Source organism: Pelodiscus sinensis, chromosome 5 (genome assembly GCF_052426305.1).
Source record: "Pelodiscus sinensis isolate ZL-2025 chromosome 5, ASM5242630v1, whole genome shotgun sequence".
NCBI lineage: Eukaryota > Metazoa > Chordata > Testudines > Trionychidae > Pelodiscus > Pelodiscus sinensis.
In genome coordinates this window covers 133,675,896-133,700,893 of record NC_143056.1, presented here as the reverse complement: position 1 = coordinate 133,700,893, position 24,998 = coordinate 133,675,896, and the positions used below count along the sequence as shown (strand labels likewise).

The 24,998-nt window shown below is 57.5% G+C and overlaps 1 protein-coding gene across 2 annotated transcripts; it reads right to left on the bottom strand.

Annotated features, from left to right (window-relative positions):
• Positions 1 to 12,926: 12,926 nt before the first annotated feature.
• LOC142829289 (RING finger protein 112-like) lies at positions 12,927 to 24,443 on the bottom strand. Of its 2 annotated transcripts, none has more exons than XM_075928655.2 (12): positions 24,293 to 24,443; positions 21,407 to 22,162; positions 20,912 to 21,049; positions 18,496 to 18,600; positions 17,700 to 17,750; positions 16,988 to 17,044; positions 16,636 to 16,752; positions 16,390 to 16,513; positions 15,017 to 15,147; positions 14,162 to 14,215; positions 13,717 to 13,812; positions 12,927 to 13,574 (listed from the first exon to the last, which is right to left on the bottom strand). In XM_075928655.2, the coding sequence occupies exons 2-12, from the start codon at positions 22,055 to 22,057 to the stop codon at positions 13,200 to 13,202; spliced, it is 1,899 nt and encodes a 632-aa protein (XP_075784770.2). In that variant the 5' UTR covers positions 22,058 to 22,162; positions 24,293 to 24,443; the 3' UTR covers positions 12,927 to 13,199. The 2 variants fall into 2 exon arrangements, with proteins under 2 accessions (XP_075784770.2, XP_075784772.2); XM_075928657.2 differs by having other exon boundaries at positions 16,636 to 16,722.
• Positions 24,444 to 24,998: the final 555 nt, after the last annotated feature.

The window sequence follows — 24,998 nt, the reverse complement described above, 5'->3', positions numbered from 1 at the left end:
CTCCTTGAGGGCCGGTTTATCTCTTGTGGCCTGGGGACAACCTGGTACCTTCCCAGGGGAGGAGAAGTCGTAGTGTTTGGTCTTCAGGTATTGGGAGACGGCCTGTGAGGAACAGAATATGGTGCCCCAGGATCAGCGACAGCTCAGCCTCCCATTGCTCCCTCCCCTCAGCATGGCACCCCAGAATTATAGCCTAGTATTTTGCAATAAGAAACCTGTTATTTCAAAATAATTATGAAATACTTGGCTGTCTGTGTGAACACTCGCCTTGTTATTTTGAATTAACTCCCTACTACATACATGCCCCTAGGGACTGTCTGAGCCTCTGCCTGCCATCACCAGGGTCTTTCTAGCAACTGGAAGAGAATATAATAGGAGGACAGTGACCATCACTTGGCCTCTCTCCCACCCCACCCGGCCCTAGCTCAACCCAGGAAAGAGTGGCTAGAAGCCAAAGACCTGGAAGTGGAGAGATAGGTCCCAGGCTGAGGGAGGAATCCAGCCTGTGCATTGAAAACTGAGCTGCCTTCTAACAGGCAGTGTTGTGGTGCTCCATGTGAGCCCTGCTAATCATTCAAAGACCCTGGGTTTAAATCCCAGCACAGTCACTTTATTGGGGGTACATCGGGGTGTCTCCTTTCGAGCCGGGTGTACACTTTGTCAATCGAGCCCTTCCTCTGTCTTCTTTGCTGGATTTTGACCGGGTTGGTTCTTCGGGAGCCGGAGCCGCTTCTGGTACGCTGATGACGTGCTTCTCATGGTCCAGGACCCAGGAGACCTGGTGCGGGTGGAGGTCTGCATAGTGGTCTATTCGGTGGTGTCCTCTGCCCGGGTCAAGTGTGTCAAGAGCTCCGGCCTGGTGGTGGGGACGGGTGGTGAGCCAGGTCCCTCCCACCCACGCTTCAGGCCATGCGGTGGGGTGCGGGTCTTCTGCCCTATGTGGGCCTCTTTTTATGCACCATGCATCCCTCCCTGCTGGAGAACCATCTGGGTTTGGAGACCAGGGTGGGGGAGCGGCTGCGGAGATGGACAGCACTGCTCCAGAGTCTCTCCCTGCGGAGGAGGGTGCTGGTGCTGTACACACAGGTCCTCTCCATGCTCTGGCACCGGCTCAACACCCTGAGCTCGGCCCTGGAGGTCCTGGCCAGGCTCCAGAGGATGGCGCTGGAGTTCTTTTGGCCACGACTGTGGGTGATCTGTCTCTTCCACTGGAGTAGGGGGGCCAGGGCCCGGTCTGCATGCGCAGCCAGAACTGGACCTTCTGCCCCCAGGCCCTGCAGAGACTCCGAGGGCTCCGATACGACCGGCAGCTCTTTTTCATCCACCCAAGGGGCCTTCCGCGAGACCTCTCAGAGCTCCCACAATTCTACCAGGAACTCCTCCGGACCTGGAGCTGTTCTCAGCGACCAGGTCCGTCGTGGCCACCGAGGGAGCAGACCCAACCTTGTGCCTCCGGGTGGCGGAGTCTCCCTCACTGCGCCGGAGTCTGATCCTGGCAGATGCCACCAAGGTGGGAGACCTTCTGGACTAGGACAGGGGGGACTGGGTGGATCCCCAAGCGCTCACTCAGCGCATGGAGCTCTCAACCCCCCAAACACCTCCTGCGCCTAGTCCAGGAGGTGAAGGTGGCTTTGCCGCAGCCTGCTCTCGATTTCCGGCAGTGAACTCTGTGAAAGAGCACGCCCCACCCCTGCCTCAGTGCAAGCCCTCCTGCCATTTGTACTTTGGCCCCTGTTCCACCCCCACCCCCAGCTTTCCCACCCTTTGAACCCCAGCACACTCCTGCTCCATATGATACATTTCTTCATCCTTGTGTCCCACCCTGACACCAAGTGATGGGGCTATCTAAGACCTGAGGAGGGTGGGGACCCCCGATGGGCTATTGTGTATTCCTCCTTAATCCCGTGGCCCATCAGGGACATTAATTGGTGGCTCCTTCATGGAGCCATGAGCATGGGAATGTACCTGGGACGGTTCACCCCATCCTGGACACCTGCTCCTTTTGCGGTGTGAGGGAAAACCTGGTGCACGCCTACCTTGAATACGTCAATTTGCAGCCCCTATTCCAGCTCCTACAGACCCTTTTATTGAAGTTCTGGCTGCACTCTTCCCCTCACCTTTTCATTTATTCACACCGCATCCATGGCCCCACAAAGTCGCAAGACTCCTCGTCAGCCTCCTCCTGGCCCTGACGAAAGCCGCCATATACAGCACCAGGAGGAGGATGCTGGACATGGGGTTGTCTGCGACTGTGGGGCCTATTTCCATCCTCTCTTGTGTCCTGGATCCGGGCAGAGTTTCTCTGGGCAGGGTCCACTGGCTCCATGGACAGATTTGAGGAGCAGAGGGCACTGTCCAGGGTTCTCTGCTCAGTGTCCCCATCTGGCTCCTCTGTTGCAAACCTCTGACATGTCCCCCCAGATTTCAAATAGCAACAAGTGGGAGAAAACTTGATTCTCCGAGTTCATGTTTTGTTTTCAATATTTTCTCTTCCCTGACCCAGGACGAGGGTGGAAGGGGCACTCATGTCCCCACTGAGTTTGTGATACGCAGCGGAGGCGGAGGGGAAAGAAGATCCCAAATTCCCAGTCCAGCATCTCATTCTCACCCAGCTCCCCCTGCCAGTGGCCAATGGCGCAAGGCCAAGAGGGGCAGCACAACAGCTCCCCCGCATATCCTGGTTGGGCTCTTCCCCGGTAGTTCCCAAGAGATAAGGGGACACCCTCCTCCCCCACAGTACAGAGATGATCCAGTCCCCACCCCCGTCCTGTCCCCTCTTCCCCACAGGTGGCCGAGATGGAGGCAAACAGAAGGGCAGTAGAAGCTTTCAAGCGGGAATATGAACGATTTGTGCAGGGGCAGGTGAGCACTGTGGGGGCTGTGGAGCACGTGCAAGGGACGGGCTGGGCAGGGGCTGTGAGGTGGGGTGAGGGGAACTGACAGGGCTGGGCTTGAAGGGGTTGCGGGGAGAGAGGGACACTGGCAGGGCTGGGGGCAAGTCTGGTCTGCAGGGCGGGAGTGAGGGGTTCTGATAGGGCTGGGGGAAGGGCTGGTAGGGGCTGCGGGGTGTCAGTCAGGGGCACTGTCATGTCTGGGGTCAGGGCTCGGCTGGCAGGGGCTGTGGGGTCAAATTCAGGGGTGTGTGGCTGGGGGAGACAGTGCCCCCTGTGGCTGGAAAAGGCCACTGCCCATCCCTAGTGGCCAGTTTCCTGTCCCGGCAGGACCGTGGCAACCGGAGCATGTGCAGTATCCTGAGTGTGGAGCCTGGGAAGATGCGGTGGCGCCTGGAGGGGAAGCGCCAGGAGCTGCAGGGCCGCTGCCGGGAGGAGCTGCGGGGCCCGGCCCCCCAGAGACAGGCTGCCCTGCAGGAGCTGGAGGAGGAGCTGGCCAGGCAGAGGGACCAGTTCCTGCAGGCCTACGAGCGACGTTTCCGAAAGAAGGCCGTGGGGCAGGGCCTGGCCATTGGCGGGGCTGTTCTGGGAGTGGCGGTAGCTGCTTCGGGGGCGGGCATCGTGGTGGGGGTGGGGGTGGGGGTGGGTCTGGCTGTGCTGGCTGTGGGGGAACTAGTGGCTGTCTGGGTTGGGGTGGGAGGTCTTTGCTAGATAGGGGGTGGGACTGTGGGCAGTTGGCTGGGGGCCTTTTTTGGACAGAAATCTGCTCAGAACCAGACGTGCTGCAACGCCCCAAGGCAGGGGGCCGAGGGGCCGGGCGGGGCAGGGGATTCCGATCGGGTGCCCCTGCTGAGGGCTGACGCCCCCCTCCTGCTAGGCAATTTATTCCGGTGTTTCACCCCCCTGAGAGGCAGGACGTTTTTCCTAACGCCCAGCCTGGGCACTACTCAAACCGCAGCTACAAGGGACCAAGCCTGGTCCTGCCTCCCTATGAGCACGTCCCAAAGAATAATCACGTGGGGTGGTTGTGGGGGGGGGGGGTGGGGTGGTCGTTGCCGTCGGTGCTGGGGTGGGCGTCAGCCCCAGTCTGGTGTCACAGGAACCGGTCATTGCGATGGAGTGAAAACTGCCTGGATGCGAGCGCTGCCTGTTAGATGGTGATCATTTAAAAAGCGACCGGCACCCACCCCCAGGGCAGGGCAGGTCTGGGGGCCTCTGTCAGCAAGGGGCAAATCGATGGATTTCTGGTTGATCAATCGCCCTGCCCTGGGACCTCTGCCCTGAGCCACCCCAACTCCCACGGTCACAGCTGTCAGGAGGTTTCATTTTCAGCAAGTGTGACCCGCCGGCGTTGCCAGATTTTGCACTGGCTCTTGGTTTTGCTTTTCATTTTTTCTCCTCCCGTGAGACCGTGAACAGGGAAGGGATCTTTGTGGGACACTTTCCTCTCTGATTTGAAAAATTAAACAATGGGTTGAGGCAGGCTGGACCATCAAATCTTCCTTCCCAACACATTTCACCTTATTCTCCCCATGGAACGTACAGTTTCCCACTGAAAATCACATTGCAAGTGGGACTCTCGATTCATCGCAGTTCACTTACAGGACCAGCTCCCAAAATTGGTTGTAATTAAAAAAGCAGAATGAATCGCGCTGTTAAACAACAGGATCCCAACGGAAACGTGTTCAGTATGGGGCACGTGGTTTTCTGCATTTCCAAATCGATTGATTTTTGTTACAACACCGAATACGGAGCGTCCAGGATTTTCTATTATTATAGATATTGCAGAGATTTGGACTGTAAAACGACAGACTGAAGAAATAGCGTTTTCAGTTCGCCACATACAAGTCCTGTTGTGCAACCGCTTTATTTTCAATGCAGAACTTGCAAACTTGGGCCGAGGCATAGCAGGGCAGTGACCTCGCTGGGTGCTACCAGGAGTTGCTGATGCTGGTTTCTCAACTTCCCGAGTCTCAGCGTGGACAGGGTGGTTTTCACAGCTCCGCCCTGCAGTCACAGCTCGTTATCTGAGAAATAAGAATTCTTTCCACATTACCACTGCCCATGGAACTAGCCTATGGAACTAGCCCCTCTGCACCCGTTGGATCCTGTATGGCATGGAAAGCCCCTGGAAAGCTCTCCAGGAAGGGCATCAGGACAGCACGCACGTCCTGGAGCTGCTGCCCGAGGCTGGCTGAGGCTGGTGCTTAAAGGGGCTCCTGTATTTCACACCTCTGTTGCCGACCCCTTCATGGGAACAGCCAGCGCCTCCCACTCCTGCTCTGGTTGCCCTCGTGGCCCCACAGCTCTCCGGCCATGGAGCAGGAGCCACTGCAGGGCCCTTGCCGCCAAGACCTCCTGCCGCACCTCCTGGCGCCGTGACTCTAGGTTGCCCACCTGGTACTGCAGGAGCAGGGCCGGCAGCTCCTCTGGGGCACCTCCGCACCCCACTGCCCCTGCTTCTCATGCAGCACAGCCCCTCCCGCCCTCCCTGCACACTGCGCACCCCTGCTTCTGACACCGGTTCTGGCTGGCTTTAGTAAGGCATTTGATACGGTCTCGCATGATATTCTTATTGATAAACTAGGCAAATATAACTTAGATAGGGCCACAGTAAGGTGGGTGCATAATTGGCTGGATAACCGTAGTCAGAGAGTTGTTGTTAACGGTTCTAAATCCTGCTGGAAAGGGATAACAAGTGGAGTTCCGCAAGGGTCTGTTTTGGGACCCGTACTGTTCAATATCTTCATCAGTGATGTAGATATTGGGATAGAGAGTACGCTTATTAAGTTTGCAGATGATACCAAACTGGGTGGGGTTGCGACTTCTTTGGAGGATAGGGACATAATTCAGAATGACCTTAGCAAGTTAGAGAAATGGTCAGAGGTAAACAGGATGAAGTTTAATAAAGAGAAATGCAAAGTGCTCCACTTAGGAAGGAACAATCAGTTCCATACATACAAGATGGGAAGCGACTGTCTAGGAAGGAGCATGGCAGAAAGGGATCTAGGGGTCATAGTGGACCACAAGTTGAATATGAGTCAACAGTGTGATGCTGTTGCAAAAAAAAGCAAATATGATTCTAGGTTGTATCAACAGGTGTGTTGTAAGCAAAACTCGTGAAGTCATTCTGCCGCTCTACTCTGCACTAGTTAGGCCTCAGCTGGAGTACTGTGTCCAGTTCTGGGCACCACATTTCAAGAAAGATGTGGAGAAATTGGAAAGGGTACAGAGAAGAGCGACAAGAATGATGAAAGGTCTAGAGAACATGACCTATGAAGCCAGGCTTCATGAACTGGGCTTGTTTAGTTTGGAAAAAAGAAGATTAAGGGGGGACATGATAGCGGTTTTCAAATATCTAAAAGGGTGTCACAAGGAGGAAGGAGAAAATTTGTTCCTCTTGGTTTCTGAGGACAGGACAAGGAGTAATGGGCTTAAAGTGCAGCAGGGGAGGTTTAGATTGGACATTAGGGAAAAATTCCTAACTGGCAGGGTGGTCAAATATTGGAATAAATTGCCAAGGGAGGTGGTGGAATCTCCCTCTCTGGAGATATTTAAGAACAGGTTGGATAGACATCTGTCAGGGATGGTGTAGACGGAGCTTGGTCCTGCCTTGAGGGCGGGGGACTGGACTCGATGACCTCTTGAGGTCCCTTCCAGTCCTATTATTCTATGATTCTATGAACACCCTCCCTGGCACGCAGCATCTGCCACTCACACCCCCTTCCCCAACACCCTCCCCACCTCTCCTTCAGTGGGCAGGGATAGACGTCTTCTCCTGGTGGGACACCACCAAAATTTATTTTGTGTGATCTCCGTACCAATAAACATATTTATGAAATTCCATAATATGTTTAGGTTAAAAATACGTTTCCAAAGATTTTAGGCAGAACAGAGGGTTTTGTATCTTAGCCAGATACTGATTTTGGTAGAGGGGTCTCTCCAAACTAATTCATCAAATAGTCAGAAATAAAGAAATGGAAACTCATTTGGTCCAGCTATCTGGAGGCAAAAAGGATGCCCGTTTAAGGTTCCTCTTCAGCAGGAGGGTGAAAGGAGAGCAGGGATGGATAGATGGGACGGGAAGACTTTGGAAGTGCGTTGTGCTACTGTAGTAACTACAATGTGTGTTTTAGATAAGGGTGCTCTTTTGCAGAGAGTATTTAAAAAACTGCATGTTGAAGATGCAAGCATATAAGGCCAAAGCTAAATACTCGGATTGTGCATCTAGAAAATCTATGCAAGGATTTTTTTTAGAGCTGTGATTTTTACAATCCTCAGCCACATGAGGATGAAATATTTAAAACATTTTTTTAAACAGCCGTAGCAACACACAACGGTACTTGTCAGTACATTCACAAACTGCTTCATTACCACTGAATGGCTCTTTAACAGGGCCAATACGAGGCTAATAGGTCTGGCCAGCGGGAAGGATTTTCACTAGCAAGTTAACAGATCCGCTCCGGGGGGAGACACACCAGGCTGCAACAGCCAGCGGTGGAAGCCGGCAGGAAGGATCAGAATAGGGATAGGAAGAGGAGAGAGAGCGAGCATTAAGACCCAGGGAAGACAATGCCTCCTCTTGCCTCTTATACCCACTGCCTGTGCTGGAGGATGCAGGTAGAAATGGGGAGTGAGAGTCAGAGAGTGGAAGAAGTTAAGGAAAAAGCAGAAAGAGAGACCCCTGCTGGGATAATAGGGCTCTGCATCAGGCCCTCGCCCTGAGAAACTCGGAAGGGTCCCCGTGGAGTACAGACCCTCTTCCACAGACGGGAAGTGGGCTGGGCTCTACCTAAGAGCAGTTTACTCAAAGGAGCGAGGGGCTTTGTGGTAGGGGAGATTAGCACCACAATTTGCCAGGTGCTTTGCCCCCCTTAAGATCAGGCCCCCCCCATTGTGCACATCTGCATCAGGAGAGAGAGTCTCAAGCCAAAGAGCTCACGGTGCAAACAGATGAAGTTTTATCATCTCTGTTTTGTAGATGGGGAGTCTGAGACATTGGATAGTCCTTTGATTCTGAGTTTCTGGCTTGTCCTTATTTCCCACCACTCTATCACCTTCATTTAGGATGGGCACTGTAACTGATAATTTGCCCCATTTTTCCTTCTCTCCCCCCATCTCTTTCTCTGCTGTTTATTTGGAAACTGGACCCCCAGTCATCTGAAGAAGTGGGGTTGTACCCACAAAAGCTCATGATGCCATCTACATTTTTGTTAGTCTCTAAGGTGCTACAAGACTATCCATGATTTTTTAAGTTTCCCCCCATAATCTTATGACTGTATGTGCAATGTTGCCACAAATATTTTATCAGAACAATGATGATCAGCAGATTATGAGTTTTCAATGATACCTCAGTCAGCATAGTTTGTACCAAATTAATCAAAGTTTTATGAAAGGGATGCAGATGGTCACAAGGGAGTGACAGTAAATGAGGTCTCACCTGTATTTGGGGTAGACTACACGTCTTTCCAACCTTTGCAAGATGAAAAAATATCAGAGAGAGAAGGAGAAGAAGAAGGAAGAGGTGAATTTTGACCAAAACATCCCCCTGAAGGTGACTAAAGGTGACCAGTCAGGATCGGCAATGAACAACATTGAATAAAAACTGATAATTGAAGAGCAAATATTGCTTAAATTAAGAAATAAAACAGTTTCAAATGCCAGTTACTCAACATTAATAATTACAGATTATGAATTATTCTAATACTAGGTGTTATAAAAAAGCAATAGTAACTGAACTCAGAAAACTTAATGGTTGATTATAGGAAAGCAATCGCTGAAGACAAAGAAAGTCAATAATGGGATTCAGCGAGCCAATAATCGGAGTCAGAAAAAGAAGTAATTAAAAGCAGGAAACTAGTCATTGAAATCACAAAGCCAGTTGCTGAAACACAAAGACCAGTGAAAGAAATTAACAAATTAGCAAATTAATTATTATCAGACCAAAAGTACAAAATCCACGAATCTTAGTCCTCAAGGCAGATAATTAGTAAGTGATGTAAGATATTGGGAATCAAAGTTCAATAACCAGGAATTAAAAAAAGTATTTGTAGTAAGCCAGACATTCCCAGTCCCTGAGAATTCCTAGTAGCGGTCTTTCAACAAAACTTCAAACCCAGATTTCAAAGAGAAACTGCAGAACTGAATCCACATGTGAACCGGACACCGTTGATCAGATTGGACATGGATTCTGAGTTTCTGGTTTGTTTTTATTCCCCAAGAATCTTATAACTGTACGTGCAATGTTGCCACACATCTTTTACCAGGACAATAGTGATCAGCAAATCATGAGTTTTCACTGATCCCTCAGAAGGCATAGGTGGTACCAAATTCATCAGAGGTTTACAGAAGGGGTGAACATAGTGGTACAACACGGGGTGATAGTCAATGAGGTCTCACCTGTATTTGGGGCAGATTCCACGTCTCTGGGAATGGCTGGGTCAGAATGCATTTCTGTTGCATGGGTGTTAGCACTGCTAGCAATACTGCTACCCACTTCGTGTCCCGGACACTACTGCCAAACAAACATCTGCTTGAGATGGGGCCTGACTTATCTCTTGCTGCCTTTGGGTCAGGCCTCAGGACATACACCAGGGACTGGCTGCTGCAGGAGAACATCAGAGCCCGAAACCTGGCCCTTGGGAGAGCTCTGTCAGGGACAGCCCAAACTAAAGAGAGAAAGGGGCATGGAGAGCCCACAGTTCAAGGTGGGACCCCGGGATCCCGTCACCCCCACCCGAGGAGCAGGAGGTACGACCGGAGCAGCACAGCCAGGGTATGTGGTACTCTGAGGCCCTTGTTGGCTGGCTGGGCTGGCAACCAGGACATGCGCTGCCTCCCCTCTAAACCTCAGCCCCCAGCTGGCTTTTGGGTTCCACCTGTGTCAGACAGGACACAAAGCCAGCACCGAGCGGAGACGTCACAGCCCTGCTAGGGATGCTGGCCACAAGAGCGGGAGGAGGCCGGACTGGAAGCCCAAGAGCTGGCAGTGGGGGAAGAGGGGTGCTAAGATGGAAAATTACTTAGAAGAAGGTGACACGTCCCAACAGGCCAGGGCATAAGAACATGAGAACGGCCATACCGGGTCAGAACAAAGGTCCATCTAGCTCAGTGTCCTGCCTGCCAACAGTGGCCAGCGCCAGGTGCCCCAGAGGGGGTGGACCAACCAGGGAATGATCCAGCGATCTCTCTCCTGAGGAAGAGGTGTGGTGTGTTTGGGATAGATGCGAAAGTAGCCACTAGACACCCAGGAGAAACTGGCTCTCTAAGTTTATTACACATAGAATAGTAGCGGAAAGCAATGGCGAGTTACAGAAATCCGTTCCAACCCACGGGAGAGGTACATAGGCAATAGGGTAACACCTACACCCAGGGCAATCCATTGGATACTTCACTTCAAGGATATACACAGACATGACCTCAGTTCTGTAACTCACACACCGCTCCATTGTTTGCAACTTACAGCTGTCGGACAGAAGGCCACGGCCTCTTTCCTTCCCTGCGCACAGAGGCGGCCACAAAGCATTTGCCGGTAGGAACAGGCACCAACTTCTTTCTTGCAGCGAGTAAGGAAGTGAGGACCCAGGCCCGGGCGAAGAGTTTGCAGGGCTCAAGGCTGTGATTGGCCGAGCCACGCGGCTCCCAGTTAGGGCAGCGAGTGGGCAGCTGGGTGGGCAGGAGTCTGGCAGCGCAAGGCCCAAGACAACCGCCTCGCTTGCCTTGCCCAAAGGCCGGGCCTGTGAGGGCCCCTTACCCCGTCCCTTCCACCGATGCTGGGTTCTACGCTTATATTTATCCCCAACTTGGTCATTCTAATTGTCTCTACCGGTCGATGACGTATTGCGTAAGGCAGCTATTATGCCCGTTTTGGGGGGTACAGCCGGTTACTCAGGTTGTTGCAAAAACTACAGGTGTGATTAACAGTGTTATGGCTGGATCTGGGATTTTTGCTGATCAGAAATAGAAGTACCAGGACCAGGTATCTAAAAGGGTGTCACTAGGGCCGTGTCCAGACTCAGGGTTTTTTTCGGGAAAAGTAGCCTTTTCCCGAAAAAACTTCCCCTGCGTCCAGACTCAAGCCGTGTTCTTTCGAAATTATTTCGAAAGAACGCGGCTTTTCTTTCGATGGCGGTAAACCTCGTTTCACGAGGAAGAACGCCTTCCTTCGAAAGTTCCTCTTTCGAAGGAAGGCGTTCTTCAATGTAAAGAGGCCGTCTTCGAAAGAGAGCATCCAGACTCGCTGGGTGCTCTCTTTCGAAAAAGCGGATTTCTCTTTCGAAAGATCCGCCTGCAGTCTAGACGCGATCTTTCGAAAGAGGCTCTTTCGAAAGATGCTTTCGAAAGAGCCTCTTTCGAAAGAAGCCTGCAGTCTAGACATAGCCTAGGAGGAGAGAGAAAAATTGTTCTTCCTGGCCTCTGAGGATAGAACAAGAAGCAATGGGCTTAAACTGCAGCAAGGGAGGTTTAGGTTGGGCATTAGGAAAAAGTTCCTAACTGTCAGGGTGGTCAAACACTGGAGTAAATTGCCCAGGGAGGTTGTGGAATCCCCATCTCTGGAGATATTTAAGACTAGGTTAGATAAATGTCTCTCAGGGATGATCTAGATGGTGCTGGGTCCTGCCATGAGGGCAGGGGACTGGACTTGATGACCTCTCAAGGTCCCTTCCAGTCCTAGTATTCTATGAAGGTCGTTTGTCGCGTGTTCTTGACGTGGGCTCGCTGTCCCAGGCTTAACCTGCATGATGGTGCAAAACATTCCTGCCTCTCAAAGCTCCCCCCAGCCTTGCCTGCGTGCTACGTGCACCAGACTTGAGACAGGCCTGGGTTTGCTTGTTAGAGATCCGCACTGTGGTCAAGGAACGGCCGACCAGGCTCCCCTACACGACATAGATCGGGCTGCCTGAGGGGACTGTTTGGGACTCCATTTAAGGCTGTTACTATAGCTGAGACGCTCACACTTAATACTGGGCTAGTGAAATGTAAGTCTGGGGCTCACAGCCCCTGTGGGGTTGTGTCCCGGTTCTCACTACTCCTGTCCTCGCTCGGACCGTAACATGAGTCAACTTAGATGAGTTCAGACTCCCTCTTTCCTGCCCTTATGATCATACAGTTGCTGCGATCCTCCCTCCTCCCAGCTGATGGAACTATTTCTAGAGACTTTTTGTCACCAAAAAACCTGAGTTTTCATCACAAAACACATTTCTGTGTGTGGGAAAAGTGTTGTGTTTGATGTGCTTTTCTGGTGGGAAAATGTAGGTGTCATTGGGAGACTAACCTGAACAAGTTGGAAGGGCATTTAGAGATCTTCTAACCTCTGTGGAGGCAGGAAAAGGGAATAAGGGAATTTGTGTGCAGCCACCTTGGTCTTGTTAACAAGAGAGCAAGAGTCAGGCTAAGTCTGTGGCCTGACAACGCGAGATCTGTAATTAGACGCTGCCTTTGCCTCTCGCCTCCATACGGAGATAAGGGTAGAACGCTGACTCTGGCAGGGACCTTGAGAAAAGGAGCATTTGGGTGGAACTAAATAACTGTTAACCATTGCTGTTTGGAAAGGGAAGGAGACTAATTGGTATTGTTATTATATTTAATAGACAGTATAGAAACTGCTTCAGAATTGCTTGTATTCGAAGATCTGCTTCGGGGCGGAGGGGGGGGGGCTTCCCCCCTGTCCGAACCAGTTTTTCCCTTGCTGCAGCTCGTAATAAAACTGCCTCTGGCTGCTTGTTGCTCACAAACTCAGAGTGAGGACAATGTTTTCTTCCACACCTCCCTCCCCGCTTTGCATCAAATCGGTGGGGAAATGAGGGGAACAGTCCTCCCCAATTATCCCTTTGACCCAAATGTTTCCAGGGGAGGAGAAAACGTTAAGAACAACAACTGCCGCCAAATGCGGAATGTGGGAATCCATTGTTCTCACGCTTGTTGAAAATGAAAACCAATCAAACTTGCTGATCCCGCTGTAAACCGATCCATCTCGGTGTTCTGTGGTTATCTAGTTACCGGTTGGGCTTTTTCTATCTAATCTAATCTAATCTAATCTAATCTAATCTAATCTAATCTAATCTAATCCCACATACCCATCTATCTATCTATCAGTATATTTATTTGGTTATTGATTATCTAGATTCCATGAGAATCCCTTTGCCCGCAGGGATCCCCGGTGCTCAGGGCTGGGACAGGGCCTTTTCTGGGATGGGTTTGATGTTTCCTTTCTCCTATGTCTCCCCTGCAGGAGGTGCTGCTGATACAAACACCCTGCCCCGCCCTCCCCTGACCCCTGTGCCAGGGGGTGTTGGTGTCTGTTTATTTCTAAGAAATCTTGTCCGCCAGCCAGGCCCCCACCTTGCAGCCCACGTCCGCCCCTGCCAGGCCAAGGCCCCCTTTCGCAGCCAGACCTACCCCTACTCCGCCCCCGATACCCAGGCCCATCACTCCTAGGACAGCACCCCCTACGCACTGGCCTATCTTCACGTTCTTCTTCCACCGTTCATGGCGCTCTTCGTAGGCAGACATGAACCTCACTATTTGCCTGTCTAGATCCTTCTCCAGCTCCTCCAGGGCAGCCTGTCTCTGGGGGGTCCGGCCCTGCAGCTGCCTCCAGCGGCGCCCCAGCAGCTCCCGGCGCTTCCTCTCCAGGCGCTGCTGCATCTCCGCGGGCTCCACGTCCCTGCAGCGGCTCATGCTCTGGAGGTTAGGGTATACCCAGCGGGCGGGGGGGGGGGGGAATCAGCCATTAGGGATGGGCAGTAGCGCTACCCAGCCACAGGGGGCGCTACCTCCCCACACCTGCAGCCCCCCAGCCCCGCCCGAGCCCTTCTGCACTCACCTGTGCATGCAGATAATCTTCATACTCCCTCCTCGCGGCTTTTATGACTTCTCTGTTTTCCTTCTCCTGCCTCATTTCGGCCATTGACTCAGCCATCTGGGGGGGAGAAGGGGGCAGGGTGGGAAGGGGGATGGGACCATCTCTGAGTTAGGCCCCCCCACCCATCACCTTCCCCACATTTCTATAGGACCCTGATCCCTGCTGTCACCTGCCCACTGGCCCACAACTCCCCCCATCCCCCGAGAGTGGAGACAGCCACCCCATAGCCGGGCTCTCTGCCCAGCACCCCCTCATCTCTCAGGATGTTCGGGGAACTGCTGTGGTGCCCACTCCTGGCTTACTGCCAGCAGGCAACGGCAGGAGGACCAGGGGTTGGGGTGCATAGAAACCAGCCCCCCAGAACCCAGGCTTAGAAGACACAGAGGGGTGAGGGGTGACTCGGTACCTTCTTGGGGGAGGAGAAGTCGTAGCTTCTGGCCTTCAAGTCCTGGGAGAATTCCTGTGGGGCACAATGTCTGATGGCACTGAGGGGGCAGCTCAGCCAGTTCCTTGGTGAGCCCCTCACCCTGCCCCCCATCCCACAGCATCCCCTGCTGGGCCCCCACCTACTCCCTGCAGCACAGCGCCCCCTGCTGGGCCCCCACCTACTCCCTGCAGCACAGCGCCCCCTGCTGGGCCCCCACCTACTCCCTGCAGCACAGCGCCCCCTGCTGGGCCCCCGCCCCGCTCCCTTCAGCACAGAGCCCCCTGCTGGGTCCTGCCCCGCTCCCTTCAGCACAGCGCCCCCTGCTGGGACCCTGCCCCGCTCCCTGCAGCACAGCGCCCCCTGCTGGGACCCTGCCCCGCTCCCTTCAGCACAGAGCCCCCTGCTGGGTCCTGCCCCGCTCCCTTCAGCACAGCGCCCCCTGCTGGGACCCTGCCCCGCTCCCTGCAGCACAGCGCCCCCTGCTGGGACCCTGCCCCGCTCCCTTCAGCACAGTGCCCCCTGCTGGGCTCCCGCCCCGCTCCCTGCAGCACAGCGCCCCCTGCTGGGACCCTGCCCCGCTCCCTGCAGCACAGCGCCCCCTGCTGGGACCCTGCCCCGCCCCCTGCAGCACAGCGCCCCCTGCTGGGCCCCCACCCTGCTCCCTGCAGCACAGCGCCCCCGGCTGGGCCCCCGCCCCGCTCCCTGCAGCACAGCGCCCTCTGCAGCATTGTGCCCCAGGCTGAGTTGCCCACCTGCCTCCTTGCAGGCTCTTTTGCTGTCTGCCAACATTAACACTAATGCCTCTCCCCCCTTGAGCAGGGCTCACTCTCCCACCTGGATCCTGGCAGCCAGCTGGGCCCCATTCAGCGCCTGCCCGGCTCGGTCCCTCCAGATGTGCGACCCTGAGGCGCGCGCCACGCCGGTGATATACTGGCACAGGTGCTGCCGGAAACCCTCCTCCACGTCTGCAGGGGAAAGGGACCCAGGCGTCCGGGGCGGGGCACAGTTAAGGAGGGACGTGGGAGCTGTTTTTTTGACACAGGAGCTAGATGGCATCTCGGGGCAGGAATTGCTTGAGACTCCTCCCCCACCCTGCGGGGGGGGGGGGGGTAATGTGGGATCCATGGGGCAGAGAAGCTGCATTGGGGGGCAGTCAGTTGTTTCCATGGCCGGGGGGGGGGGCCTTGAAGGCCAGAAAGGGGGAACCAACAGCTTCCCTTGGGATCCTTCCCTCCTGAGGTCCCCATCCCCTCCTATATCAATACCATAACCCAGGGAGCACCCCGCTCTAGTGGACAGTGCAGTCTGGGATCAGCCGTGGGGTGAGCTGGGCCCTGGGATTTCACAGTGGGGACAGGGTGGGGTGGAAGCAGAGGTGGAGGTGATGCAGAAGGGGAGATAGGGCAGGGTGGGAGCCATGCAGGAGGGGAGCTGGGGGCAGGGATGGGGAGATGCAGGAGGGAAGTGGGGCAGGGTGGGGGCAGTGGAGGAGGGGAGCTGAGGGCAGGTTGGGGAGATGCAGGAGGGAAGTGGGGCTGGGTGGGGGCAGTGGAGGAGGGGAGCTGGGGGCGGGGTGAGGAGATGCAGGAGGGAAGTGGGGCAGGATGGGGGCAGTGGAGGAGGGGAGATGGAGGCAGGGGTGGGGAGATGCAGGAGGGAAGTGGGGCAGGGTGGGGACAGTGGAGGAGGGGAACTGAGGGTGGGGTGAGGAGATGCAGGAGGGAAGTGGGGCAGGGTGGGGGCAGTGGAGGAGGAGAGCTGGGGGCGGGGTGAGGAGATGCAGGAGGGAAGTGGGGCAGGGTGGGGGCAGTGGAGGAGGGGAGATGGAGGCAGGGGTGAGGAGATGCAGGAGGGAAGTGGGGCAGGGTGGGGGCAGTGGAGGAGGGGAGATGGAGGCAGGGGTGGGGAGATGCAGGAGGGAAGTGGGGCAGGGTGGGGACAGTGGAGGAGGGGAACTGAGGGTGGGGTGAGGAGATGCAGGAGGGAAGTGGGGCAGGGTGGGGGCAGTGGAGGAGGAGAGCTGGGGGCGGGGTGAGGAGATGCAGGAGGGAAGTGGGGCAGGGTGGGGGCAGTGGAGGAGGGGAGATGGAGGCAGGGGTGAGGAGATGCAGGAGGGAAGTGGGGCAGGGTGGGGGCAGTGGAGAAGGGGAGATGGAGGCAGGGGAAGCACCCTGAGATAAGTGGGAAGAAGATGGGGGCTGAGTTACCGCCTGCTTTCCCTGCCCCACGCCTGGTGAACCCGGTGCCGGGGTGGGGCAGGAGGAAGCACCGGGTGCTGCTCGACTTCAGGGCTCCCAAGACCAGGGGCTGCTCCGCAAAACACTTTGGGTCCTGTAGGCGTCAAAGCGACATTTGTGACCATCAGCGAGAAGTCAGCCCCCCATGGGACGGTTCAGCCCCGCCCCCACGCCGGCATCAGCTGTTGCCACGCACAGCCGGACCCTGAGAATTACCTGGGTGATCTCTGTGAGGTACTCCTGCCCCCCGGCCGCGCCGCAGGCCTCCGAGAGCTGCCAGTCCCGCACCAACAGGTCCAGGCGCTGCAGGAGAGAGCCCAGGGAGGGGTCAGGCTGCGGCACAGGAAGGGGGGCAGAGATGGAGGCTGCCTTGAGCCAGGCCACCAGCACCCAGGCCCTGGACAGGAGGTGGGCGTGGAGGGCCAATGGGGCAGGGTCTGGCTGTTTGCTCTGGGTTTGTCCAGCGCCTGGCACAAGGGGCCTGGTCTAACACAGGGGATGTCGGGGACTCTGGGAACGGAGGGGGGCCGGTAAGGATCAGGTGGGGTGATGGGAAACGTGGACTCACCTGGATCTCAGCCAGATCGCAGGTCGCGCCAATCTCCTTCGCCACCTGGATGAACATCTGGGATGGAGAGAGGGGAGGAAAGTTTCCGTGGAGAACAGAACATCCCCCCGCAGCGGGGGACCAAGACTGGCCCCAAATAAACCAGAGACCTAACGACTCAGCATCTGGACAGTGCGACGGGCAAACTGACCCCGAGGAGAGAACTGCTGAGGTGAGCGAGTGAACAGCTGGGAACCCCAAGTCCATGCGCCGTGCCCACCCCGCAGGCGTGAGAAATGCTGGTTTCGGGAGGGGGGCGTCTCTCTGGGCAGCCCCTTGCTCCACCTGCCTCAGCTCTGGGTCCCAGAGTCTCCTGGCAGCTGAGCCGACGGGCGCCTCTCAAACCAGAGCGGGGTTGCAGGGCTGGGTTAAGAAAGGGCCAGGAGAGGCGCCGTCCAGAGCTCGAGTCCAGCTCTTCCTGGGGCGCTCACGGAGCCTCCTGCAGACCAAAAGCCTCGTCCCCCTCCCCGATCTGTCTCTGTTCAGACTCGCTGCACTGGGAGCTCGGCCCGGGGCAGATCCCTGGGGCTTTCTGACCACCGATGACAGCCCCAAAGCCTCTAGACCGCAAGCCCTGTCCAGCCCTCACACCACCCGGACTCCTGGGTCCCCCAGCTGGGGCCTGGCCGGCAGGGCAGTTTCAGGAGCGCTGGGAATCCCCTGCCCCACCCACCTCCAGGTAATCGGCCTCCATCCGCGTAAACTGGCCGGAAATGTTAAAGATCTAAAAAATAATCCAAAGAAAAAGTTGAGTGTTCCCTCCCCGGCTGAGCGCTCCCTCCCATGTGCTGTTCCCTGCAGCACAGCGCCCCCTGCTGGGCCCCTACCCCCTCCCTGCAGCACAGCGCCCCCGCCCTGCTCCCTGCAGCACAGCGCCCCCTGCTGGGCCCCCACTCCACTCCCTGCAGCACAGCGCCCCCTGCTGGGCCCCCCCTGCTCCCTGCAGCACAGCGCCCCCTGCTGGGACCCAGCCCTGCTCCCTGCAGCACAGCGCCCCCTGCTGGGCACTGACCAACTCCCTGCAGCACAGTGCCCCCTGCTGGGCCCCTGCCCCCTCCCTGCAGCACAGCGTCCCCTGCTGGGCCCCACCCCGCTCCCTGCAGCACAGCGCCCCCTGCTGGGCCCCTGCCCCCTCCCTGCAGCACAGCGTCCCCTGCTGGGCCCCACCCCGCTCTCTGCAGCACAGCGCCCCCTTCTGGGCACCAACCCGCTCCCTGCAGCACAGCGCCCCCTGCTGGGCCCCACCCCGCTCCCTGCAGCACAGCGCCCCCTTCTGGGCACCAACCCGCTCCCTGCAGCACAGCGCCCCCTGCTGGGCCCCCGCCCTGCTCCCTGCAGCACAGCGCCCCCTTCTGGGCACCAACCCGCTCCCTGCACCACAGCACCCCCTGCTGGGTCCTGCCCCGCTCCCTGCAGCACAGCGCCCCCTGCTGGGTCCTGCCCCACTCCCTGCAGCACAGCGCCCCCACCCAGTAGGAGCTGAGCAAGATGCTGAACACGGAGAGCTTGATGCTGGTCTCCATGTCGCGCTGCAGGTCCAGGCAGCCCTCGGTGTCCACCAGGAACACGGCCACCTGCGGGGACAGACACACGGACACATCCACCCGCCACTGAGGGTATGTCTACACTAGAAAGTTAGTTCGAACTAACGGACGTTAGTTCGAACTAACTTTCCTATGCGCTACACTAGCGCTCCGCTAGTTCGAATTTGAATCGAACTAGCGGAGCGCTTAGTTCGAACTAGGAAAACCTCATTTTACGAGGACTAACGCCTAGTTCGAACTAGCTAGTTCGAACTAAGGGCTGTGTAGCCCTTTAGTTCGAACTAGTGGGAGGCTAGCCCTCCCCAGGTTTCCCTGGTGGCCACTCTGGCCAACACCAGGGAAACTCTATGCCCCCCTCCCGGCCCCGGACCCCTTAAAGGGCCACGGGCTGGCTACGGTGCCCGTGCCAGGTGCAAGCCTGCCAGCACCCAGCTAGCAGACCCTGCACCTGGCACGGCACAGAGCCACCCACCCGATGCCCCCCAGCCCACCCCCTCTTGCCGGGACCAGGCTGGCGGCTCCCGGGAGCTTGCCCTGGACCGCAAGAGGCGGGCACCTTCCTGGGCTAGTGCGGACATCGTGGACCTCGTCCACGATCTCCGCACTAGGCACAGGAAAGTGGCCGTCTAGGGCAGGAGAGCTGCCAGCCTGGCCACCCAGGAGCAGGTGTGCATGAAAATCAAGGGGGTCCACTGAGACCCCCGACCCTGAGCCCTGAGCTTACAATGGCCGTCCTGGGTCAGACCAAAGGTCCATCTAGCCCAGTAGCCTCTCTGCCAACAGCGGCCAACCCTAGGGACCCTGGAGGGGATGGACCGAAGACAATGACCAAGCCATTTGTCTCGTGCCATCCCTCTCCAGCCTTCCACAAACTTTGGGCAGGGACACCACTCCTACCCTCTGGCTAATAGGACTCCATGGACCCAACCTCCATCACTTGATCTCACTTCCCTTTAAACTCTGTTCTAGTTCTAGCCTTCACAGCCTCCTGCAGCAAGGAGTTCCACAGGTTAACTATTTGCTTTGGGAAGAAGAACAACTTTCTCTTACTAGTTTCAAGCCTGCTACCCATTCCTTTCCTTTGGTGTCCTCTAGTCCTTCTTTATGGGAACTCATGAAGAACTTTTCTGAATGCACCCTCTCCACCCAACCCCTGCTTTTAGAGACCTCTATCCTGTCCCCCCTCCGTCTCCTCTTTTCTAAGCTGAACAGTCCCAGTCTCTGTAGCCTCTCTTCATCTGGGACCTGTTCCCAACCCCTGATCATGTTAGTTGCCCTCCCCTCTCCCAGCCTTTCTCTTCCCCTCTCCCACCTCCTTTTCCCAGTCTCCCCCAGTTTTTTTCAATAAAGACAGAGTCAATGTTGGAAGAAACATTAGCTTTATTTTGTACATCAATAAGAAGGGGGGCTAGGGAAGGGCAAGTGGAAGAAGGTGAGGGAGGAATGGGGCACGAGCCCCCGATGGGGAGGACTGGGCTGGCTCTGCGGGCTTCTGGGGGTGGAAGCTCTCCTGCAGCCCCCCAATTGCCCCCTCTCCCCAGATGCCAGCCTGCGGCAAGTGCAGCCGGGCTGATGGCCGAGTGGTGTGATGTGCCCAGTGTGGGCACTCAGGGCACTCCAAGCCAGAACTTCTTTGCAAGCGGGGCACCCCTTAGAACTGTGTGTCCGGGGTGGGGGTCGGGACCCTTTAAGCGCAGCCCTCGGCTAGCCTGAGACAGTATCTCCACGCTCTAAGTCCTCCTTTTATGCCCTGCCGGCACTGCTTCCGGCCATCATTAAGCCCTGTTCAGAGTCCACTCAATGTGGACTTACTAGTTCGAACTAGCAAAACGCTAGTTCGAACTAGTTTTTAGTTCTAGATGCGTTAGTTCGAACTAGCTTAGTTCGAATTAACTAATTCGAACTAAGTTAGTTCGAACTAGCGCTGTAGTGTAGACGTACCCTGAGAGAGGTGCGTCATGCTGCCCACTCTGGCTCACTTGATGCCCAGCTCCATGGGGCCTGGCCTAAGAGCACTGTCTGGGGATGGGCCCTGGGGGACCAGGAGCAGGTTGTGGGCACTTCTCGCCCCATGTGTCCATCAGACATCCCAAGGTTGGGGCACCACCCCTCAGGCCTTCCCATTCCTCTCTCCCACTAGTCCCCCATCCTCCTGTCCCCCGCCCACCCACAGGACCCTTCCTCCAAGCTCCCCCAATTCCCTTTCCCCTTCCACTCCTGCTCCAGTCCCCCTCCAGCCCTCTGTCCTCCCCTGCTCCATAGGATTCCCCCTTCCCCTCACTTCCCTCCCCTTCCCCAGTTGTCGTAGCCCCATCCCACTGGCCGCTCCCTACCCACTTACCTGCCTCTCCTCGGCCTGGACCCAGAAGGGCTGGCTCCAGATCCACACCCCCTTGGTCACACTCGCTGTCCCAGAGTGACACTCAAACTCTCCCAGGCATGCACCGCCTCCGCTCATCCACGAGCTGCCTTTGGCCTGCTGGAAGGAGCAAGAATGGGGGTTGGATCTGACGTTCTTAGGGGGCAGGGAGTGGGAGCTGGGAAGGGGGAGGGGCCAAGGGAGATGTGGGTGGGGCATGGCTGAAGGGTGGGGCTCCACCCGTTTTGGCCTCGGCCTGGTGCAAGGGGAGGGTCCTGCCTGGGGAGGTGGGGGCAGTGTAGCTTGAGGACCACGGGGCAGGGCCATGATTGTGGCGCAGGGGGTGGAGCTATTTCTGCAGTGCAGGGGGCGGAGCTATTGCTGCGGTGCTGGGGGCGGAGCTATTGCTGCGGTAGAGGGGGCGGGTCTCTGGCTGGGGAGGGCGGAGCCATTACTGCACATTCCATCCCCACTCACCGGGCTGTGGAGCCGGTGCAGCAGGTAGTTCAGCAGGAAGGATTTGCCCCGGCGCTGCTCCCCGATGACGGACACCAGGCAGATGGGGGCGCCCCCCACCCCACCCTGCTCCAGGCAGCAGCTCAGGGCCTCCTCATCCAGGATCAGGCCCCCGTCCTCGTCCAGACGCACCAGCTGCACCGGGCGCCCCGGCTCCGGCTCAGCCCCCGGCTCCTGCTGCAGGGACAGAGACTGGATCCCTCTCACTGAGCCACCAAGGCCCCAGTCCCCCACATCAGAGCCAGCGCCCCCTAGAGTAGAAGGGCCCCACGTCCCATTCTCCACCCATAGTTCCAGCCTGTCCCTGCCCTGGGGCCAGCAGGAGCCCGGCCCCTTCTGGCCCTTTGGTCTGTCCGGTCGAACAGGCTTTTTCGCGGCCTGCGGGGGCTCGGCCATTTTCCCCACCAGGCCTCTCAGCCTCCTATCCGGGATCATCCTGTCCCTGGCGCAGGGCCGGCGGCACTCGGGGCACCGGCGTCCCTGGGCCGAGACCCCGCGCCAGTGAGTGACAAGGCAGCTGCGGCAGAACTTGTGGCCGCACTCGATGGAGACGGGGTCCTTCAAATGGTCCCAGCAGATGGAGCAGGTGACGTCCTCCCGGAATTGCTCCATCCTTCCAGCCAGTGAGTGGGGAGAACCGACCGGCTGAGGACCAGACAGGTTCGGCTGGAGGGCGGCTGATACTAGTCCAGCTGGACCCCTTGTGGCAGCAGCAGGCTGGAGGGGAGAGAGAGAGAACAGGGGAATATTTCAGAGGACAAGCTGTGTGACTCGGTTTACCTGCCCACTGCGTGATCCAGACCCCTGGATAGAACCAGAGGGAGAAGCTGGGTTCCCAGAAGCCATTGCAGAGCCTGGGAGAGGGCTAAGGCGGAGCTCCTGGGTAGAACAGGCTGAAGAACTAATCCCGGTTAATCCCTGTGTGGACGAGAGCAGGACTCCTAGAAACAGCCCCCTCGATGGAGAATCCCCCGCACTGCCGGGCACGTGGCTCCCACGGTCGCTCCCCTCCCGGGCAAGCTCTGCCCTCGTGTCCAGCCTCCATGTCCAGCCACGGGTCACCTGAGAACTTCCCAGCTCGCCGGAGGAGCCCGGGAGGAAATACTTGTTCCCTGGGGGGTTACGTCTAGACGGGGCTGGAGTCACCCCGGGGGGCCGCGTTGGTCGCTCAGTCACTGGCGCCCCCGGACTCCCTCACTCCGGGCCCCATTTTCTAAACTCTGGCTCGTCCGGCCCCCTCCCCAACCGATCCCCCCTCCCTGAATCGAGGGCTCCAGAAAGCTGTGGTCGCACCAGGGCCAGATCCCGAGGTGCAACGACTCCCTGCTCCGACTCCCGATTCCCCTTTGTGCGTCCTCCGCCCTTTGGCCACAGGGTCACCGATTACCCGCCCCGCCCTGTCGGAGTCCCAGCGTCCCTGGACAGAGTCCCTGCGCCCGTGAGCCTGCCAGCGCGCCCTGTGGCTGGATCATGGCGCCTGTTGTTGGCTGGGGCCCCGCCTGCCTGGGGTGGAGGGTGAAATTGGACTTTTCTCTGCTACCGACGGCCTGTCCGGCGCCATGTGCTGGGTCATCTCCAGCTGCCTCTTGCCTGGAAGGTGCACGAACCTCTGAGGGGTCCGGTCTGGGTCGGACTCGCTACCGAGCCACACGGGGCTGCTGGAGCCTGGGCCGGGGAACCCCCCCCCCCCAGTCTTACGAAAGGCCACACCCAGGGCACAGCAAGGAAATCGCTTCCGTCCATCATGCAGCGAGCTGGGTGCTGATTGGCCGAGCTTGCCGCCCACTCAGAGGAAAGCAAATTCACACGCCCACCCCATAGAGAAAACTGGGGAAACTGAGGCACAGAGACTGGAAAGAACATGCCCCGACCTAGCTCCACTGCTCTGGTCTTGCAACTCCAAAACCTCCCGTTTCTGCTGGAGACTCCCCGTTTCCCACCCTGGGATCCCGCGCAGCCGCCAACGTGCCCCGAAGGGGACCAGCTCTACCCTCAAACCAGCAGGGGGTCTCCCGGCGCAGCACCAGCAGCAGAGCAGTCGCCCGGTTCGCAGGACACTTGGGTGTTGCTGGCCCGGCCGTTGGAAGCAGGGGAGTGCTGGGCGGCATAAATCAGAGCCGAGCGCTCCCAGGGCCTGTATGCCCCGCCCTGCCCCGGAGTGGGGGAAGGGAGCTAGAACGGGGGCTCCGAAGACAGCAAGCGAGTCTATCGGATCTCTCTTCCCAGAGGGTGTGGGCATCTGGGGGGTCAGTTCCACCCGGGGTCGCTGCCCTGGGTCGGCGTCCGCCTGTAAATGCTGGTCCTGGCTAAGCCACGACAAGCCCCGTCCTGGGGGTGCCCCAGAGTGAAAGCCCTGCCCAGCTCTCGGTGATTTAACCGTATTTCCAGTGACACTCTCGTGAGCCGGAGCAGGGCAGCGCTGGGGGTAGATGAGCTGCTCCCTGTGTGTGTGTCTGCCGGAGGGGGTGCGACCTGCCCCAGCCGCCCCGGCAGCGCATCCCCCCTGGCTAGGAATCTGCACCCACAGACCCCAGCTGAGCGCTCCCCAGTGTCTGGCCAGGCCTAGCACTGCTGGGGCAGGGAGAGCAACACGGGGGGCACAACCAGGCTCCCCCAAACGGTGGGAAACGGACTGGAGAGGATGGTCTTTTCCACGGGGAAGGGGGAACAGGCAGGGGGGAGGGTCCTGCCCTGGGAGGGGAAAGGCTCCATCCTGCTAGTGAAACAGGGGAGGGAGCAGGGGGTGCCAGGACTTGAGCGGCCGGGCCAGGGGGTGCCAGGCCCTGGCACAAACAAGGCAGTGAACTGGGTAGATTGGGTCAAGCCACCTCCCATGCCCCGTCTTACCCCGGCCCTCCAGTCCGTCCGTCTCAGCACTGGCCTCTCTCGCTCTGAGAAACGAAACTTAACTCCTTGGCTCACGTCTGTGCTGCTCTGGGGGGGGAGAAGAGGGGGGCGGAGGGGGCGATGCAGCCCTGCTCTCACATTGCTACTGCCAGGCAGTGGGCGGGCAGGCTGGAGGGACACAGAGGCCCTGGCCAGGCTGGCAAGGCGAGTCCGAGACCAGGAAGTGTCGAGAAGGAGAAGAGGTGCAGAGGGGGAGAGGGTGGGAGCTACGTAAAGGTGGAACGAATCAGGCAGCCTGGGGAAATCAGGGGCTTCCCAGGGGGTGCAAAGATGGTCAGATCCCCCCAATCTATCGATCTTCCACAAACATTTCTTGCACAAGAGCGTGCCCACACCTCAAAAGTGCATCGCAAAGCAATGCTCTTTGGCACAAGTGTCCACACTCACAAGAAAGCTGGGATTGCTTCACAGAATGGCCACCAGGGCACCTGTGCTTTTTTCCACGGGCGCTTTTCACGCAACACCCCCATTGCCCGTCTACACACACCTTTTTGCACCACAGCTCTTGTGCAAAAAGGGAGTGATTCTTTGTAGAAAGGGGAATACCTGCCCCGCAAAACCTCCTCTCTTCGGCCGATTCACCGTCAACGGACTTGCACAAAAGTGCGCTCGAGGGGTGGACACGCCGCGGGTTTTTGCGCAGAAA

Excerpts from the sequence above, each read along its gene's own strand:
- LOC142829289 (XM_075928655.2), bottom strand. The coding sequence starts at position 22,057 with ATGGAGCAATTCCGGGAGGACGTCACCTGCTCCATCTGCTGGGACCAT. Across the intron at positions 16,753-16,987 it reads GCGATCTGGCTGAGATCCAG|CCTGACCCCTCCCTGGGCTC; the intron begins GTGAGTCCACGT and ends CCTGTGCCGCAG. Across the intron at positions 13,813-14,161 it reads ACTTCTCCTCCCCCAAGAAG|ATGGCTGAGTCAATGGCCGA; the intron begins GTACCGAGTCAC and ends TCTCCCCCCCAG.